We start from the raw sequence: 18,142 nt of genomic DNA, 5'->3' as shown, positions 1-18,142 counted from the left end.
ACGCGCGTAACTGGTAACTGGCTGGCCTGTAACGGCTTGCACGCGCACGGCACACGCGCGTAGCGGCTTGGCTTGGCTTTGCGTTCTTTGCTTGGCTTGGCGTGGGTCGCTTGGCCTTCTGTTCCTCCTCGGACCTCCTTGGATTGACGTTTTCTCCTTTGGGTTGACCTTTCCTCCCTAGTTCCTTTGCTGGGCTTGACCTTTTCTCTGCTGGGTTTGGCATTCCCTTGGGTGGGCTGGGTGTTTTATTGGGGGGGGGGGGGTTGGCCCTTCCTGGGGTGGGCGTGGGTTTTCCCTGGGTGGGGTGGGCTGGGCTCCCCTGCTGGGGTTGGCAGGTTTTGGCCGGGATTGATCTTTCTCTTCAAACAGATCGGAAACCCGCAGTTACCTGCTAGTTGGTGAAACTGGTTGGTAGACGGGATCTGCTGTTAAAAGCAGATGGTGGCTGAAGTCGGTTCCATGCCGGCTGCGTCCTCTGTGAAGAAGCCATTTGGTTTCAGGAGGAAGATGGGCAAGTGGTGCTGCCACTGCCTCCCCTGCTGCAGGGGGAGCGGAAAGAGCAACCTGGGCGCTTCTGCAGACCAGGACGACTCCGCTAGGAAGACACTCAGGAGCAAGATGGCCAAGTGGTGCTGCCACTGCCTCCCCTGCTGCAGGGAGAGAAGGAAGAGCAACGTGGGCGCTTCTGGAGACCAGGACGACTCTGCTATGAAGACACTCAGGAGCAAGATGGCCAAGTGGTGCTGCCACTGCCTCCCCTGCCGCAGGGGGAGCGGCAAGAGCAACCTGGGCGCTTCTGGAGACCAGGATGACTCCGCTGTGAAGACAGTCAGGAGCAGCAAGAGCAACGTAGGCGCTTGGGAAGAATACGACCATAGTGCCTTCATGGAGCCGAGGTACCACGTCCGTCGAGAAGATCTGGACAAGCTCCACAGAGCTGCCTGGTGGGGTAAAGTCCCCAGAAAGGATCTCATCATCATGCTCAGGGACACTGACGTGAACAAGACGGACAAGCAAAAGAGGTAACCGGGCCTGGGCTGGGAGGAGGAGGGACGTGGGGGGATGATGGGGACATATCCTCCTGGTGGGGGAGGAGGGGGACCTGGCTTTCTTGTCTCCGCAGGCCCCACACCACCCTGGGTGTGGAAACCTCAGCGAGGTCAGAGGTCAGGGCACAGGTCCCTTCCTGAGCCGCAACACAAAACAAAACTTGAGCTGATTTCCAATCCAATTATAATTTCCCTCACAGAACACTAATAGATTGTTTTAAAGTGATTTAACTTGAAAAATTAAGTTGATGCAGCGGATTATTTTTAATGTACACATTTTAAAGCAATGTTCTATGTATTATAGAAAAGTGTATATTGAGAACTAAGAATGAAGCCCCATAACATATCAACTTCAAGGCTAAATATTCTTCAAATAAAATCCAGTATGGATTTTTTATCAATGTACCCTATGTAAATATGTTCTTTACTGAGGAACCTTAGAAGGAAACTGAAATGGCAAGAAGGTTTGTGTGCTTGAAAAGGAAGATTGAATTTTCTGAAGATGTGAGCTTTTTCTGTTTATCACTTTTACCTAAGCCAAATAAAAATAGGAAAGTTTTAGAGTTTTTACACATGCTGTCTTTTCTTATTGTGATAAATTATTTTTTTGTAACAGAATGGAAAAAGACTTGCTTTTCCAGATATCAAAATGTTCATGTGCTATTTCCACAAATTGTTTACTAACAGCCGAAAAGATCAATGAGTAGAACAGAATAGGAAATCCAGAAATACCCAAATATATGTAAGAATTTAGCACTTGATAATGGTGATATTTTGTATTATTTAAAAAAGGTGGATTGTTCATAATTCATTTTTGGAGAAAACTAGCTAGATTTTTATGTCACAAAAATAAGAGTATAGATTAAAAATTTTAAATATACAAAAGGAGAAACATACCAGAAGAAAACACAAATGCCTATTTATATATGCAGATATATATATATATATATATATATTTTTTTTTTTTTTTTTTGACAGAGTCTCACTCTGTTGGCCAGGCTGGAGTGTAGTGGTGTGATCTTGGCTCACTGCAATCTCTGCCTGTTAGGTTCAAGCAATTCTCTGCTTCAGCCTACTAAGTAGCTGGGATTAAAGGCGCCTGCCACCATGCCTGGCTAATTTTTTTTTTATTTTTAGTAGAGATGGGGTTTCACCATCTTGGCCAGGCTGGTCTTGAATTTCTGTCCTTGTGATCCATGCACCTTGGCCTCCCAAAGTGCTGGGATTACAGGCGTGAGTCACTGTGCCCGGCCTATATATGCAGATGTAATAATAAAATACGCATTCTAAAATTGGGCATAGTACTTTTTAGCGTATCTACCGGTGACCTACGTACGTAGGAAAACAGTGTTCCTGGTAGGAGAAGGAATTTAAGTTAGAGGAATGAAATACTGTTTTCTACTTAAGTTAGAAGAGGAGTGAAAGGCCGGGTGCAGTGGTTCATGCCTGTTATCCCAGCACTTTAGGAGGCTGAGGCAGGCGGATCACAAAGTCAGGAGTTTGAGAGCAGCTTGGCCGGTGTGGTGAAACCCCATCTCTACTAAAAATACAGAAAATTAGCTGGGCATGGTGGCATGCACCTGTAATCCCAGCTACTCAGGAGGCTGAGGCAAGAGAATTGCTTGAACCAGGGAGGTGGAGGTTGCAGTGAGTCGAGATCACGCCACTATACTCCAGCCTGGGCGATGGAGTGAGAGTCCATCTCAAAAAAAAAAAAAAAAAAAAAAAAAAAAGGAATGAAATACTGTTTTTTATCCACAAAGTTTGTGAGGATGAAGAACAGTGGTACATATATAGTTGTTCAAAGTTTAAGTTGCTGCAGCTTTTCAAACACACACTTTAGTGGTAAGAACCACATTTTTTAAATGTATATGCTTTTTACTGATCAATTCCATTATGCTGAAATATCTTTACGAAACAGATACATCTGTTTTTCTTAGTATTGCTTAAAACAGCAGTGTATTTAGAAGAATTCATAGATTTTATGAACAAATTTCAGTGCATCCATAGGATGGAATAATAAGTAACTATTGAGGGCATCAGTAGATACAGAGATATGTTGACATGCAAAGATGTACTTTGCTATATCAAGTGAGAAAAAAATCAGTTTGTTACACATATACACAAATATAATCTGCTCTTGTGTTAGCTGAAAATATGTAGAAAATATAATCAAACTTATTTCTGGGGATTTGTAAGTGAAGTTTTTTCCTTTCTCTTATCTGTGATTTCTGCAATGAACATCTGAAGTTTAGTTAAGGTTCATTAGTAATGAAATAATCCTTGGGAAGAGAAGGAATATGCTGCTTGCATAGATACAACTAATTCCTCACATTCTATTATTTATTTTTATTTCTGTGGATGGCTGTCTTCTGTGAACTTTTATCCTCTTCAGAAGTAGAGAAATTCTGTTTACCTGTTCCTGTAGATTTTATTGTATATACATTTTATTATATAATTATCTTTTCATTATATATAGGTTAACATGTGTAAAAAGTGTGATTCATTTTAGTTGAGTTATGTACTTATGAAAATTAAAATAGCAAATATAAATGATTATTACTGTTGCAGATGTATTCTCCTACTCTACAGCAGTTTCCTTTAAAAATATTGAACTCCCAAGCTGCGTTTATCCATTCTTTCAGTCCATTTAGTCATCAGACATAAGCCAGACACCTATTATGTGGCAGGCGTATTCTACTATCTCTCAGGATCCTTCCATCTTTGAAAACTTCATGTTTACCTGCTGGGCATGAGCAAGCTGAGAGATTTAAAGTTGGAGCATTAGGACTTAATCTCAATTGAAGCTTTTCCTCCCTCCTTTCAAACAAAAACATTTCTGAAGGTAGAAAATAGTAAAAGATAACCTTTAATTGCCTTTTTGAACTTTTATAAGTCTTGAATAAAGACTGTTTTAGTTGTTTTAAGAACTAAAATGTGGTAGATAAACAGCAGGGACTACTATGCAGCCATAAAAGAAAGAACGAGAGCATGTCCTTTGCAGGGACAGGATGGTGTTGAAAGCCATTATTCTCAGCAAACTAACATAGGAAGAGAAAACCAAATACTGCATGTTCTTACTTATAGGTGGGAGCTAAATGATAACACACAGATACCTAGAGGGAAGGAACACGCACTGGGGCCTATCGGAGGTGGAGGGTGGGAGGAGGGAAAGAAGCAGGAAATAGAGTGAACGGGTACTGGGCTTAACGCCTGGGTAATGAAATCATCTGTCCAACCAACCCCCTTGGCGCACGTTTACCTGTGTAACAAACCGGCACATCTGCACCTGTACCCCTGAATGTAAACGTTGAAAAAAGCTCCACAAATAGTTTCATAAATCCATTTTAAAAAGAGGAAATTTATAACAGTCTTAAATCCTAATAGGAAAGATTGGAAATATCTGATGTACATACATTGTATAAATCTAAGTATTGAAACCAATGAGCCCATGGTGTTTATTTGAATTTCCAGGTTTTCTTTGGCTTAACGTTTTTTGAAAACCAAAGTAAGAATTAGTTTATTTTAGAAATTTTTGTTTTCACCTCAGCCCTCTTATTCCATAGTTTTTTTAAGAACTAAAATTTATCTAAATGCTGGTCATCTGACTGGAACTGCCCCAGGCCTGTTATAACATATTCTACTTAATGTAAGGCACCAGGGGTTATATGATGCCCCATTATTTTATGTCTCAATAAGAGAAGTATTTAAATGCCGCCAATTATAGTAAATCATGAATTATAAGTGGTATTTCAGTGGAGACAACATGGAGACGATGATCATCTTAGAATCACTGAAATACAACGTTACCTGTAGTCTTTAAAACATACCTGAGAATGTAGGTATAATTGTATCATCTCACTTAATTCAAATGTCTTTAGGGTATTAGTAGAAATTATAATATCTAACAATTATTGAGCTGTTCTTTGTGTTAGGAACTATTCTATATCTTTTGCGTAGAGTCTCATTTAAGCATTACAGTGGTTTCCTGTGAGAAAGCTACTATTTTCATTCCCATTCTATTGATGAGGAAACTGAGACACCAAAAGGCTAAGCAACAGCTGGGAAGCGACAGAGCTTCAAGTAGGGTTCCAGTCCCAGCTGAATGTCATCCAAGGGCTGTGCTGTTTCTATTCAAATAGGCTGCTCTTTCATTAATACAGCGAGTAATGAGAGGTAATAAATAGTGTGCTTTCTTCATGGGAAAAGTAAATGTTTGTTTTGAAGGCAGAGTAACAGCAGGCTATTCAGTGTTTGTAATTACACGAATCATTGATGTGCCTGTAGCTAGTGCACTAACAATTTCCTAAAAAGTCTTCTCACTCTCCTAGGACTGCTCTACATCTGGCCTCTGCCAATGGGAATTCAGAAGTAGTAAAACTCCTGCTGGACAGACAATGTCAACTTAATGTCCTTGACAACAAAAACAGGACAGCTCTGACAAAGGTATGCAGTAGCCGACTATATCAGTGTGAGATGGGTTTGATTTCAATACATAGCACAAAAATGAGTTTTCTCCTTTAAATGTAACTAGTTGGTGAAAGCTGTGGAATGTTACTTTGAATTCCTAGCATTTATAATTTGTTTTTGGTCTAACACTGACAGGCTGTACAATGCCAAGAAGATGAATGTGCATTAATGTTGCTAGAACATGGCACTGATCCAAATATTCCAGATGAGTATGGAAATACTGCTCTACACTATGCTATCTACAATGAAGATAAATTAATGGCCAAAGCACTGCTTTTACATGGTGCTGCTATTGAATCAAAAAACAAGGTATAGATCTACCAGTTTTCTTTTCAAAATACTGAAATGCATTCATTTTAACAGTGACCTGTGTAAGGGCCAGTTTTCCATATTTGGAAGCTCAAGCATAACCTGAATGAAAATATTTTGAAATGACTTAATTATCTAAGATTTTATTTTAAATATTGTTACTTTCAAAGAAGCATTTGAGGGTACAGTTTTTTTTAATGCACTTGTGGTAAATACTTTTTTGAAAACACTGAATTGGTAAAAGGTAATACTTATTATTTTTCAATTTTTCCCTCCTAGGTTTTTTTTTTTCCCTAATGAATGTAAAATTGCAAAATTTGCCCTGAAATAGGTTTTACATGAAAACTCCAAGAACACTTAAACATGTTTCAGTGAATAGAAATCCTGCTGCTTTGGCAAGTTCCTAAAAAACAGTAATAGATATGAGGTGATGCACCTCTCAGTGGCAAGGCTTAAGATATTTCTGATTGCTCATGAGGCAGAAGTGGAAAGGGAAAAAGAGCAATCAGAAATATCAAGGCCAGTCTGGAAATTAGGTAATAGAGGGAAAAGACCATAAAGAGGTTGCGTGCATATGCGTGTGTGTGTCTGTGTGTGTGTGTGTGTGTCTGTGTATTGTTCATTTATTTGTTTCCTTTGTATGGTGAGACAAGGTTCAGTTTTAGAGACTGACAGTTTTCATTTTGGGAGAGGGAGTTAGTGAGTTGTGAACTGCCTAGAGATCAGTTTTAGGAGGCCTCTGAAGAACCAGATTGGCAGTAAATAGGTGGTCATGTAATGGGAAACCCTTGAGCAGAGGGAATAACAAGTAATTAACTGACTTAGTACCCTATTCTGGTAGAAATGGCCAGTTAGAGTCTCAACTCTGCTTTCAAATCTAGCATGTCTGGATGGGAAGGTGGGAGATAAGGAGCTTTAAGTAACAAGATCAAGTTGGATTTTGAGTTTACTAGACCTTGTTCTTCTCTTACCGGGGAAAATTATGTGGTGTTTTCAGCAAATGAGTCTGTCTCCTACTCTTTCCTCTTTTTGGCCAAATCTTCAAATGAGAAAGAGAATTGGTCACGTGGGTGAGAAATGAGACTGAATTAACTGTCTGTTGTACTAGCTTCCAGCTAGAAATTTGCATCCCAGTAACCTCAGGAAAATTTTTAAATAATCAGTAAGTCTAGGCTTTTTCCTGAAGATTTTGATAGAGTAAGTCCAGTAAAGCCTAGATATGTATGTTTAAAAATGTTTCCTTGAAGCCAGGCATGGTGGTGCATGGCTGTAGTCCCAGCTGCTAGGGAGGCTGAGGGGGGAGGATTGCTTGAGCTCAGGAGTTCGAGTCTAGCCTGGTTAACATAATGAGACCCTGTCTCTAACATCAACAATAACAACAACAACAATTTTCTCAAAATCTGGATACACACCTGCTTAAGAACCACTGAATACATAAATGTAATATGTAAATTCTTATATCTCAGAAACTTAAGATATCTGTAGAAGAGTTGGAGTTGGATATGTGCTGATTTCTTTAAATCTTTCCTATCCAATTACATTAATCTGACTTTTTTTTTTTTTTTTTTTTTTTTTTTTTTGGAGATGTGGTCTCACTCTGTTTCCCAGTCTGGAGTGCAGTGGTGCAATCACAGCTCACTGCAGCCCTGACCTTCCTAAGCTCAGATGGTCTTCCAACCTCAGTTTTTGTATTTCTCTTTTTTTTTTTTTTTAGTAGAGATGAGATTTTTGCCATGTTTCTCAGGTTGGTCTTAAACTCCTGGGTTCAAGTGATTCACCTGCCTCAGCCTCCCAAGATGCTAGGATTACGGGTGTGAGCCACCATTCCTGGTCTAGTCTGACTTTTATCTCTGTGGTGAGACATTAAAATGAATTTTTTTTTTTTTTTTTTTTTTTTTTTTTTTTTTTTTGAGATGGAGTCTCGCTCTGCCGCCCAGGCTGGAGTGCAGTGGCCGGATCTCAGCTCACTGCAAGCCCCGCCTCCCGCGTTCACGCCATTCTCCTGCCTCAGCCTCCCGAATAGCTGGGACTACAGGCGCCCGCCACCTCGCCCGGCTAGTTTTTTGTATTTTTTAGTAGAGACGGGGTTTCACCGTGTCAGCCAGGATGGTCTCGATCTCCTGACCTCGTGATCCGCCCGTCTCAGCCTCCCAAAGTGCTGGGATTACAGGCTTGAGCCACCGCGCCCGGCCTAAAATGAATATTATTGGCTTAATATTCATCAGCTTACAGAGTAATACCCTATTTAGTATTATTTATATTTATATTATTTATTATTGCTTTATACACAACAATTTTTCTTAGGGTGGAGGATATAGAGATAAAAGATACAGCCCCTGCCCTCAAGAAGCTCTTTGTTTAGATGGGAAAAATATTATCATCCAATAAGCTTGCCAAATGCTGGGTTAGAAGCAAAGAGTCTTGGAAGCAGTGAATGTTGAAAGTGAGTTTTTGAGATGATCAGAGTTGATGTGGTGAGGCAGAGAGGGGTGTTTCCAAGGGAGGGAGCAGCACGTGGGAAAGCACAGAAGATTGAGAAGGAAGCAGCTACATTTTACTTACTTTGTATGCGTGTAAGTCCGTAGGATCTTATATAAAGTTTCCGCTTCAGTTGAGGAATGTGTACTTTTTTGAATTACATTCGTTTTTGCTTTATATTGTTTTACAGCATGACCTCACACCGCTGTTACTTGGCGTACATGAACAAAAACAGCAAGTGGTGAAATTTTTAATCAAGAAAAAAGCTAATTTAAATGCATTTGATAGATATGGAAGGTATAGTTATTTCTTTCAATCTGTGTGTTGTTAACTAGATAGCAGTTACTCAAGTCATAAATGTTAAATTAATAAGATTAATGTATACTTATTGGGACAGTGATCAGTATCAACACAAATCAGTCAGGTAGAAAAACAATTATTTGGACTGGGCAACATAAAGAACAGTTTTTGTAGGATTCATCTTCTCTTATTGTATTGACTGATGTTCTTTGTTGTATGATGTTTTGGTTACATGATCTTATGTTAGCTAGAGGGATTTCGTATTAATTTTATGAAGTGTGAACTTTAACTTTCAGTTTACTTTATGACTCAGTATTGAACTTCTTAACCCTTTCTACCAGTTTTTAACCTCTGTGTCTTACATGCTTTTCCACTAAATATGCTATATTAAACATAAGTAGGGGTTGAAAATTCTTTTGTCTTTTCAATGACTCTGCTTTAAGTTGCTTTCTTTGAAGAATATTAATGTTAGCTTATCCCTACATGACAATTAATTGCTATTCCCACATACTGTGGGTTCAACAGCTTTCTTCCTTTTTTATTTCCAGTGTATTTTGATGTTTTTATTTTTAATTGGTATGGAAAGAGGGAGTGAAGATAGTTTTAAGTGGATACACTTTTCCTTACATGAAGGCAAGCTGTAGGTGGGTGATAAAGAGAAAAGAGCTAGGCTTTGGATTCACACAAGACAGAATTTAATTCCTAGCTTTCTTACCTGCTAGGTGTGTGACCTTGGGAATGTTACTTACCACCAAATGTATTGTCATATATGAAAAGCAGGAGAATATATGCTTCAAAGTTGACTGTGCATAAGTAAGAGAGATATATATGGCACTTAATTCAGTGCCTAGTACATGCTTATTGGCATCATTAACTGACACTCCTGTGACTACTATTCTTACTATTATTATTATTACTGCTTTCAGCATGCAGAGAGCTCTTGTTTATGTTACCCTCTAGCTAATTTTCTATTACAGCGTATCAGTCTAGGGAAGCTGTGATGAAATCTTCACTTAAATCTTTGTCCACTTCAGATAAGTGGCCCTAACATTGTTTCTTGCCCATCAAAGGACTTTAGATTAGTAGCTTCTACTATGCAATGCCCCAGTGAGATAAGAGGTTTCCTTTTTGTACCTTTCTTTTAACCTTGGTGTTATTTTACAAAGATGAACACTTGAGCACCCAAGATGCTATGTCTTTTGGTGCATGTAAATGTTTGATTCTGCACGGAGAGACAAGATGTTAAATTGGTAAAATATATCAAATTAGCTTTAAAAATAACTTTATTGCAGTTCCTAAGGGAGAAATTATCTCTGTCATTTTAGAACTGCTCTCATACTTGCTGTATGTTGTGGATCAGCAAGTCTAGTCAGCCTTCTACTTGAGCAAAATATTGATGTATCTTCTCAAGATCTATCTGGACAGACGGCCAGAGAGTATGCTGTTTCTAGTCATCATAATGTGTAAGTGTTTACATTAAAAGGGGAGTTAATGCTAAATTGAGGTTTAAAATAATTATAACAATTGCGTCTTACGTATCAGGTGAGATGTCATAGTTCGGTTCAGGTTGTTTTAGAATGGCAGTGAGTTAGTACCCTGCATCAGCCAGAAATCAGAAAAAAAGCAAGACAAGTTAGAAGTACCAGTGGGTGGAGGATTCTTTATCTCAGGACTTTTAAGACCTTTATCCTTAGAGATCCCAACATTGTTAATTTCATCCAAGTATAACACCTATGCATGGGATAAAAAATGGTGTCACATCTTTGATTTTTCTGATTAGTTATTTGGGTCTTGAAATGTCCAGTTTAGCAGAAAGTCTTGTACTGTCCTCTGGGGACTATCTCCTACATACTCCATGAATTTTTCAGGAACCGAAGGGGTTCACTAAATCCAAGGAAGACAGTCCCTTTTATCAAGTCAGAAGGAGGAGGCAAAAAAGGACATTCCAGTCATTCTGTTGTTTCCATTGTTTCTGTGGCTGCATTGTTGCCACTCAAACTGGTCCTGCTGCCTGGTAATGGTTGACCTTTGACACCAAGATGCCCTTACTGATTCAGATCCCTCAAGCCTTCCTGGCAATTCATGCGGTGACTTTGAAGTTACAGCGTATTTTAGTTCCCATACCTATGCTTATATTCTCAGCCATTGTTCCCAAAGCACCAGCACCCTGCTCTGGCTGCTGGGCATCCTGACTTTATCCGCAGACAAAGTGAGCAGATTGACCCTTCCCCCCATATTCAGAACCTAATGTGGAACTCACATCTTAGCCAAGAATTAGCTGAGACCTTCATGGTCAGAGATCCTTTGAGGCAGTTGTTGGTCTTTTCTCTAGCAGATATCAGGTGGGCTTGTTCTGAAGGGTCAGAGGGGTTCAAATAACGTGGGAGAAAGAGATCAGTGTTTGTTACTTCTTCTTTGCTACCAGATCTGTGCTGTGAGGCACCTTTATATCCTGTATAGAACCTTAGGCAGGAGAAAGTCCTATATGAACCTTCCCCTAGCAGGGACTCCCAGTTGTGGTTGGCCCCTTGAGTGATCTGTTTTACATGATAATGAAAATCATCCAAGCTACTCCTATCTCTAGCTCAAGATTTTAAAATGTTTTGAAATTCTACCTCACAGGAAGCCATAGTTGGACTTAACAGAGCCAAGCCTCGTCCATGACTCATCACTAATCATGTGTAAAAGTAGGGCTTTGTGCTTGCTTCGGCGGCACATATCCTAAAATTAGAACAATGCAGAGAAAATTAGCGTGGCTTCTGCATAAGGAGGCAGCACAAATTTTTGAAGCATTCCATATTCTGTGCAGTCACTGGAAGGTCATTTGACTATTTGCTGACTAGCTGTAAGGAAACACTGTGAAGCAAAGCAAAAGATGGGTGCCACCAAAATACTGAAATTGTGATTTGCGCTGCAAAAATAGTCATGTAAGATGGTCTATGAGATGACTTAGAGCTGAATAACATGTTCGGTGCAAAATTATATTGTTAGCATGTATGTCGAAAACTAGAAAATGTCAACTTGCAACTTCTTCATGGAAACTAAAAAAAATAAGAGTTTTGGTCTCCCCTGCCAGCTGGCATTGAACATCAATATAAAGCGTTATCCTAACAAACATCTGGCTCAGAGTTGGAGTCTGTAGAGAAGGATCATTGGTCCAAGCCAAGTCTTAACATCCATTAGTTTTTCTGCCCTTGGTGTGATTGGTCAACTCCATAATAGTGGACAATCACATTAGCTACTTTAATGAGATATTTATGAATAAATTTAGTTGCAAACTATGACATAGTTGAGATGCCCTGAATTATAAGCCATAAGGAGTAGGACAACTGAAAAGCAAAATTAGGACTTAATAACATTTTCTGAAAACTACATTTGCGTATTAGAACCTACGAACAAAATACACATTGGGTTTTATTTGGGATTCCAAGATAATTTTAGTCATAAAGTTTAGGAACAGATTATTCCATTGCTTTACTATTTCTCTGAGCATTTAAAAAATATCTTGTTAAATCTTTTTAACAACCTAGTGAAATATGAAATAAGGCAGCAAAGTCCTCACTTTGTTGAAGAGGGCATTGAGCCTAAGAGAAGCAAATTGTCCAAGAACAAATAGCTGTTCATTATGGAGCTAGGACTTACGCAGAGCTGAGATGCTTTCTATTATGTCATGATAATGTAAGCTAATTTACTGGGTCACAATGCCCTTGATTTCTGAGCATTTCACCTTACATTGTTTTCTTCTTTAATTAGAAGCTTAAAGAGAAGTTTGTAGAATGTACTCACAAGTGAATGGGATAATACTGTTAAGTTCTGATATTATGATATTAGAAATACTCTAAGAATTTTACATTTGGTAAGTATTTTTAATATCAGTATTAAAATAGTAATTTGGTTTATTGCATTTTATACATAGAATTTGCCAGTTATTTTCTGACTACAAAGAAAAACGGATGCTAAAAATCTCTTCTGAAAATAGCAATCCAGGTAAGACTTGTGATAGTGAATTACTTTAGGTCAGTTGTCCCCAACCTTTTTGGCACCAGGGATTGGTTTTGTGAAAGACAATCTTTCCATGGGCTGAGGGAAGGTGGGAGTGGTTTCAGGATTATTCAATCATGTGACTTTATTGTGCTAGTTTATATTATTATTACATTGTAATATATAATGAAATAATTATACAACTTAGCATCATGTAGAATCCGTGGAAGCTCTGAGCTTATTTTTCTGCAACTAGACGGTCTCATCTGGGGGCAAAGTGAGACAGTGACAAATCATCAGGCATTAGATTTTCATACGAAGCACACAGCGTAGATCCCTCATACGGGCAGTTCACAACAGGGTTCATGCTCCAATGAGTATCTAATTCTCTGACTGGTCTGACTGGAAGCAGAGTTCAGGCGGTAATGTGAGCCTTTGGATGTGGCTGTAAACACAGGCGAAGCTTCCCTGGCTTGCCTGCTGCTCACTTCCTCCTGTGTGGTGTGGCTCATAATAGTCCATGGACTGGTCCCAGTCTGTGGCCTGGGAGTTGTGGACTCCTGCTCTGGGTGGTCCTACCATAGATAAAAAAGTAAAGTAAGGAATTTTTGATCACAAGAATGCTAAGCACAAGTCGTGTTACACATGCTTGTCCCAACAAGGTTTCACTATTACTGACTTCATTCCTCCTCATTTGAAGTTGGAAAGAGATACATTTACTTTGTTGGAACAAGATGTGTTCTACCTGCTAGTTAATTGTCATGGTAACAGTAATTTTGTTAGAACAAGATGCTCTGCTATCATTTGCCAAAAGATTGCCATAATAAATATACAAATTGCCCCACTCTAGGCTCAGTAGATTATAATAAAAGTAGAAAAATGTTTCACAATAACAAAAATGCTAGTATGCTAGTGGGTTGTGGACACCTGATACATTGTATAATCCAAACTGTAGGAGGACACCTTTAGCTATCTATTTATCACAGAGCTTCTGTAAGGTAGGTTTCATAAGTTGCGGGAGACAAAGATGGAACAGATGTAGTTTTGATCTTTAAGGTGCTCGTGATAGAGCTGTCTCCATTTCTGTGCTTTTTCAACAGAATTTTCAAAGAACACATTTCTATCTATGTTTTCACTTGTCCACTTAACAAATAACCATCAAATATCTTTTAGATACTAACCATTTTTGTAATGCTACAGAACACAAACAAAAATACAGACAGGAGCTTGTTATTATCATTGTCGTTTTTATTATTTTACTACTTTGTTCGGTGCTTGCTGTGTGCTAGATGCCCACTGGAAGCTTATAATTATGATTTATTATATATTGATTATGTGCCAGACATATGTGATGAGGAATAAAAGTTTTGGAAAAAAAACAGGTGTGATTTAAGGTAAACATACAGAGTGAGAAGAATTTTTCTAGGTAAAGAAGCAGAAGAATAATGTTTGGCAGAAGGAACATGGAACGAGTTGGTGTGTTTGCCAGAAGGAACGTCTAATGAGATTGCCTGTTTGGCAGAAAGAGCAGCAAGTGCAAAAGACAAGATGCTTGAGTGAACTTTTCAGGGTTTCTAAGCAGTTCACTTTTGCTAGTACCAAAAGTGTGAGATACCAGAGGTTGGGAATGAGGTGAATACTTAGCTAAGGCAAATTTATGGTAGACGTTTTAATACTGTAGAAATGAGTAGGTCTTATCCTGTGGGCCATAGGAAATTTACCAGATAGAATGGTTTGGACTGCAAATACTGATGAGCAGTGGCTAAAACAGTAGGAACCAGAGTTGTTTTGGTTGTTCGGTGATATCTTAGGTATCCCACTTGTTCCTCTTTCAGCTGTGCTGTTGGCAGTGTTTTATTCATGTCTCCTTTCAGGGTTGGCTAATCGCAGCAGCTCCAAACATCTTGTTCTCACAGCACAACATCACAAGAGCTGCTTTTCTTCACATGTGTCTTTTAAACAGGGAGAAAACTTAGAAGCATGCAAGGGGCTTCCTGTAACATTTCATTGGCTGGGTCACATCACATGCTCATTCCCAAACCAGGCACTGGGAAGGCAAATATGTGATTAGCTTAGAATAAACATTTCTGTTTCTGAGGCTGAGGAGGGGGATTGAGATAATAAATATCCCAATAGACTTGTGTTTCTTCTGCAAGAAAGAATAAGGCATGGCTATTGCAAGGGAGCCCACAGTGTTTGCTGCAGAGGCTCATTGGAGACATTTGAGCAGGGGAATTGCAATATTAAATTTTAGTACTAAGGCCTTCTGGTCATGGTGTAAAACGAGTTAGCAAGCTTTTTCTGTAAAGGACCAGGTGGGTAATATTTGAGGTTATGTGGTCTCTATCATATCTACTTACCCTGCTGTTGTTTGCTGTTGTAGTGTGAAAGCCACGATGATTCTATGTAAGCAAACAGGCATGACTGAGCTCCTATAAAACTTTATTTACAAAGCCATAGGCAGATTAGATTTGGCCTGTGGCCTATAGTTTGCTGGAATTGATGGAAGGGAACCAGGTAAAGAAACCAGGAGACAAAGGAAGCTTTTGCAGTAGTGAACTATAGTTTCCTTGTCACACATCCTTGGACTAGTATCAGTGTATTAGAAGGTTTTCACCCATCCATGGTGAAATAAATAAAGTTCAGAATCTCAGTTACTCATTTTAATATGTTGGCCTTTTTTTGGTGTTATGCTTTTTTCATTTGTTTTGCTTAATTTTTTTCATGTAAAAAACGCATTAATAGTTGGCATTTTCTTTTAAATAAAAAGCATTTTGTAAATGTTTATGTTCCCAGTGGTAGTGGGAGTATAAAGCAGAGGCAGAAAAGAGGTATAGTCAATATGATTTAGTGATAATTGAGTGAGAAAGGTTTGGGGCACAGAGAGAAATGTCAGATAATTTCCAGCTTTCCAGGTTGTACACTAGTATTTAACCTGGATGTGAGGCTTTCATAATCTGCCTTCTGCCCCACTCTCCATCTTTAGCCCTTTTCCCTGTGTGCCCTTTCTCTGGCATTGATGACCTGCTGGTAATGCTCTGCTCACTCATCCTTCTATTGCAGGCAAATCCTTTCCCTCTTTTAGGCCTCGCTCCTGCCCTTGCTGCTGCATGGCATGCTGTCATCTTTTCCTGCCTCTACCCTTTTAATCTGGCTGGCCTCAATATTTCAGTCTCTGCTTAGGCATGTGTTCTAGAAAAGCCATCCCTGACATGCCTTATTTTCATTCTTTTTAAACCCTAATGCCTAGCATGTATGTAGCAGGACTCAGTAAGAAATTTCTGAGTAAAATGTGAGTTAGACAATGTGCAGGATTGTCCTCTGCAGTCTTGGAGCAGAGGGGACAGACACGTGGAGGAATAATGCACAGTTCGGGTGGTAAAGATGCAGTAGAAAAATCATTGAAGTACTAAGGCAGCCTCAGGGAGGGAGGTACCTGTTTATTTGGGGAAAGACATGCAGAATCAAGGAAGACTTCACACAGCATTGTTTTAAGAGATGAAAAGAAGGCTGAGTGTGGTGGCTCATGCCTGTAATCCCAGCATTTTGGGGGGCTGGAGCGGGTAGATCACAAGGTCAGAAGATCAGGACCATCCTGGCCAATGGTGAAACCCCATCTCTACTACAAATACGAAAATTAGCTGGGTATGGTGGTGCATGCCTGTAATCCTGGCTTGACAGGAGAATCACTTGTACCAGGGAGTCGGAGGTTGCAGTGAGCTGAGAATGCACCATTGCACTCCAGCCTGGTGACAGAGTAAGACCCCAGCTAAAAAAAAAAAAAAAAAAAAGAAAGAAAAAAATAAATTTGTCAGAATCCTGGAGGGAAACATTTTAGATGTTAGGAAGACATTGTACACTAATAAAGGTGTCAGTCAGTAGTAATTTTGGAAATCGTTTATAAGGTACTATTGTTGCAAAAAACAGGAGGCAGGAGAGACCCTGTGGCTGAAACAGGAGGATTTCATTTAGGTACACATCAGCTCAGCAGATTTGCATCCAAAAGCTGAGCCCTGAACAAAGGGAGGGCTTGGCTTATATAGGCAAGCTTCCAGAAGCAGAATAAAGGCAATTAATCATATAGTGACAGTTTTGCAACCTCAGCATAGCCTGTGACCTTGCAGCTGCTTTGAAGGAAAACAGAAAGTTGCAAAATATATGCATTTATAAAAATAGCTATGAGTAAATGCTAAGGGGAAGGGGAGACGGGAAAGGAATTTGTTTTCTTAACCTTGCTCTGGGGTGTCTGGAGCCCATACCTGTGGGCTCTGGCTTCTCAGACAGGGTCACCCTGACCTTTCCTGGGTCCTGCCTGTTGCTATCCTTAGAGTCAGAGTAGCTAAGTGCAGGAAAACTAAATTTTCTTTTCATTACATTTACTGCTTCACTGTTAGGAAGTGGAGAACAACATACCATGTCACCTTATACGTTTCTACTGTATTTTAAAGTTGTGTTTCTGGTGGTTTTGTTCATTTCTGTTGGGTGGATGAATTTGTGAGTGAATCACATCAGGTATCTCCCCAAGTGGTTTGTTGAAGTTTTGGATAATTATTTCCTAAGTAACTATTTCATGAAAGACTAAACCCTGAATTTATGAAATAAAATAAAATGTTGTCTTAAATCTATTTTTATAAAGACAATAGTTTTTAACTGTTCTAAGTGGTTCATTTTAACTGAATACATGGATTTCTCAACAGAACAAGACTTAAAGCTGACATCAGAGGAAGAGTCACAAAGGCTTAAAGGCAGTGAAAATAGCCAGCCAGAGGCATGGAAACTTTTAAATTTAAATTTTTGATTTAATGTTGTTTTCTTTGCTTTAATAATATTAGATAGTCCAAATGAAATTACCTTTCGGGCTAGGTTTTGAGAATCAATAGATTCTTTTTTTTAAGAATTTAAAAATAGATTCTTAAAATTTATTTTAATAAATTCAGCAATCTCATTAACAGAAGAATCAATGGATTCTAATTGACATTTGATATTTAACTTCAAAAACATAACCACTGTGAAATTTAAAATACTCTAATTTTGCAGTATTCTTATTTAAAATATTCTTATCTGCCTTTTTGATTAGCTTATAGCTAATCTTTCCTTTTGGAATAGAGGCAAAAACAAATTCCAGAACTTTGTTCTTTTATTTTTAAAACACCCTAACATGATAAAGTAACATCAATTATTGGATTATATTATTAAGCAGTAGAATTATGAACAATGTAATCCTGATGGTCCCTGAGCTGGATTCATGGTTAAGGAGCAATCATGGCTAGTGATTGAAAATCTGCAGTTTTCTATTGTCAGTCACTGATACCAAGGTTAAAGATATATTCTGCCTTGTGGTCTCTCATTGACCTCAGCGTTTCTGTTCAGGGAGGGAATCAGGTTCATAAAAGCAACCCAACTGCCTATTCCAAGAATCACATCTTGCAGAATGGGACCTTTGGTGTTGATGCACAAACACAGTAACATTCAAACTTACTTCAGTTGCAGAAAATCAGTACAGATTATCAAACAATTTTATCCACTGTCATTAGTACACATTATAGAACTGGACT

The 18,142-nt window shown here is 38.9% G+C and overlaps 1 protein-coding gene and 1 non-coding gene across 3 annotated transcripts in view; both read left to right on the top strand.

Annotated features, from left to right (window-relative positions):
• The first annotated feature begins 297 nt into the window (after window positions 1-297).
• The window catches only part of LOC139356308 (actin, cytoplasmic 1-like), a 30,930-nt gene continuing 13,085 nt past the window's right edge, over window positions 298-18,142 (top strand). Inside the window, exons 1-7 of one of the 2 annotated variants that reach the window (XM_071070037.1) lie at window positions 298-1,022; window positions 5,381-5,495; window positions 5,655-5,828; window positions 8,497-8,603; window positions 9,932-10,069; window positions 12,523-12,593; window positions 17,285-17,355. In XM_071070037.1, the coding sequence (XP_070926138.1) occupies window positions 439-1,022; window positions 5,381-5,495; window positions 5,655-5,828; window positions 8,497-8,603; window positions 9,932-10,069; window positions 12,523-12,593; window positions 17,285-17,355 (1,260 nt within the window). In that variant the 5' untranslated portion in view covers window positions 298-438. Of the gene's footprint in view, window positions 1,023-3,665; window positions 3,895-5,380; window positions 5,496-5,654; window positions 5,829-8,496; window positions 8,604-9,931; window positions 10,070-12,522; window positions 12,594-17,284; window positions 17,356-18,142 lie in introns of those variants that run through there. The other variant, XM_071070038.1, reaches the window with a different exon arrangement.
• Window positions 11,304-11,410, top strand: LOC139356449 (U6 spliceosomal RNA). The gene has a single exon (XR_011608421.1). It is a non-coding gene; the product is annotated as a U6 spliceosomal RNA (small nuclear RNA).

The sequence above is a fragment of the Macaca nemestrina genome, chromosome 9, assembly GCF_043159975.1.
Source record: "Macaca nemestrina isolate mMacNem1 chromosome 9, mMacNem.hap1, whole genome shotgun sequence".
Lineage (NCBI taxonomy): Eukaryota > Metazoa > Chordata > Mammalia > Primates > Cercopithecidae > Macaca > Macaca nemestrina.
The sequence above is the reverse complement of the archived record's forward strand: the minus strand, read 5'-3'. Positions and strand labels throughout refer to the sequence as shown.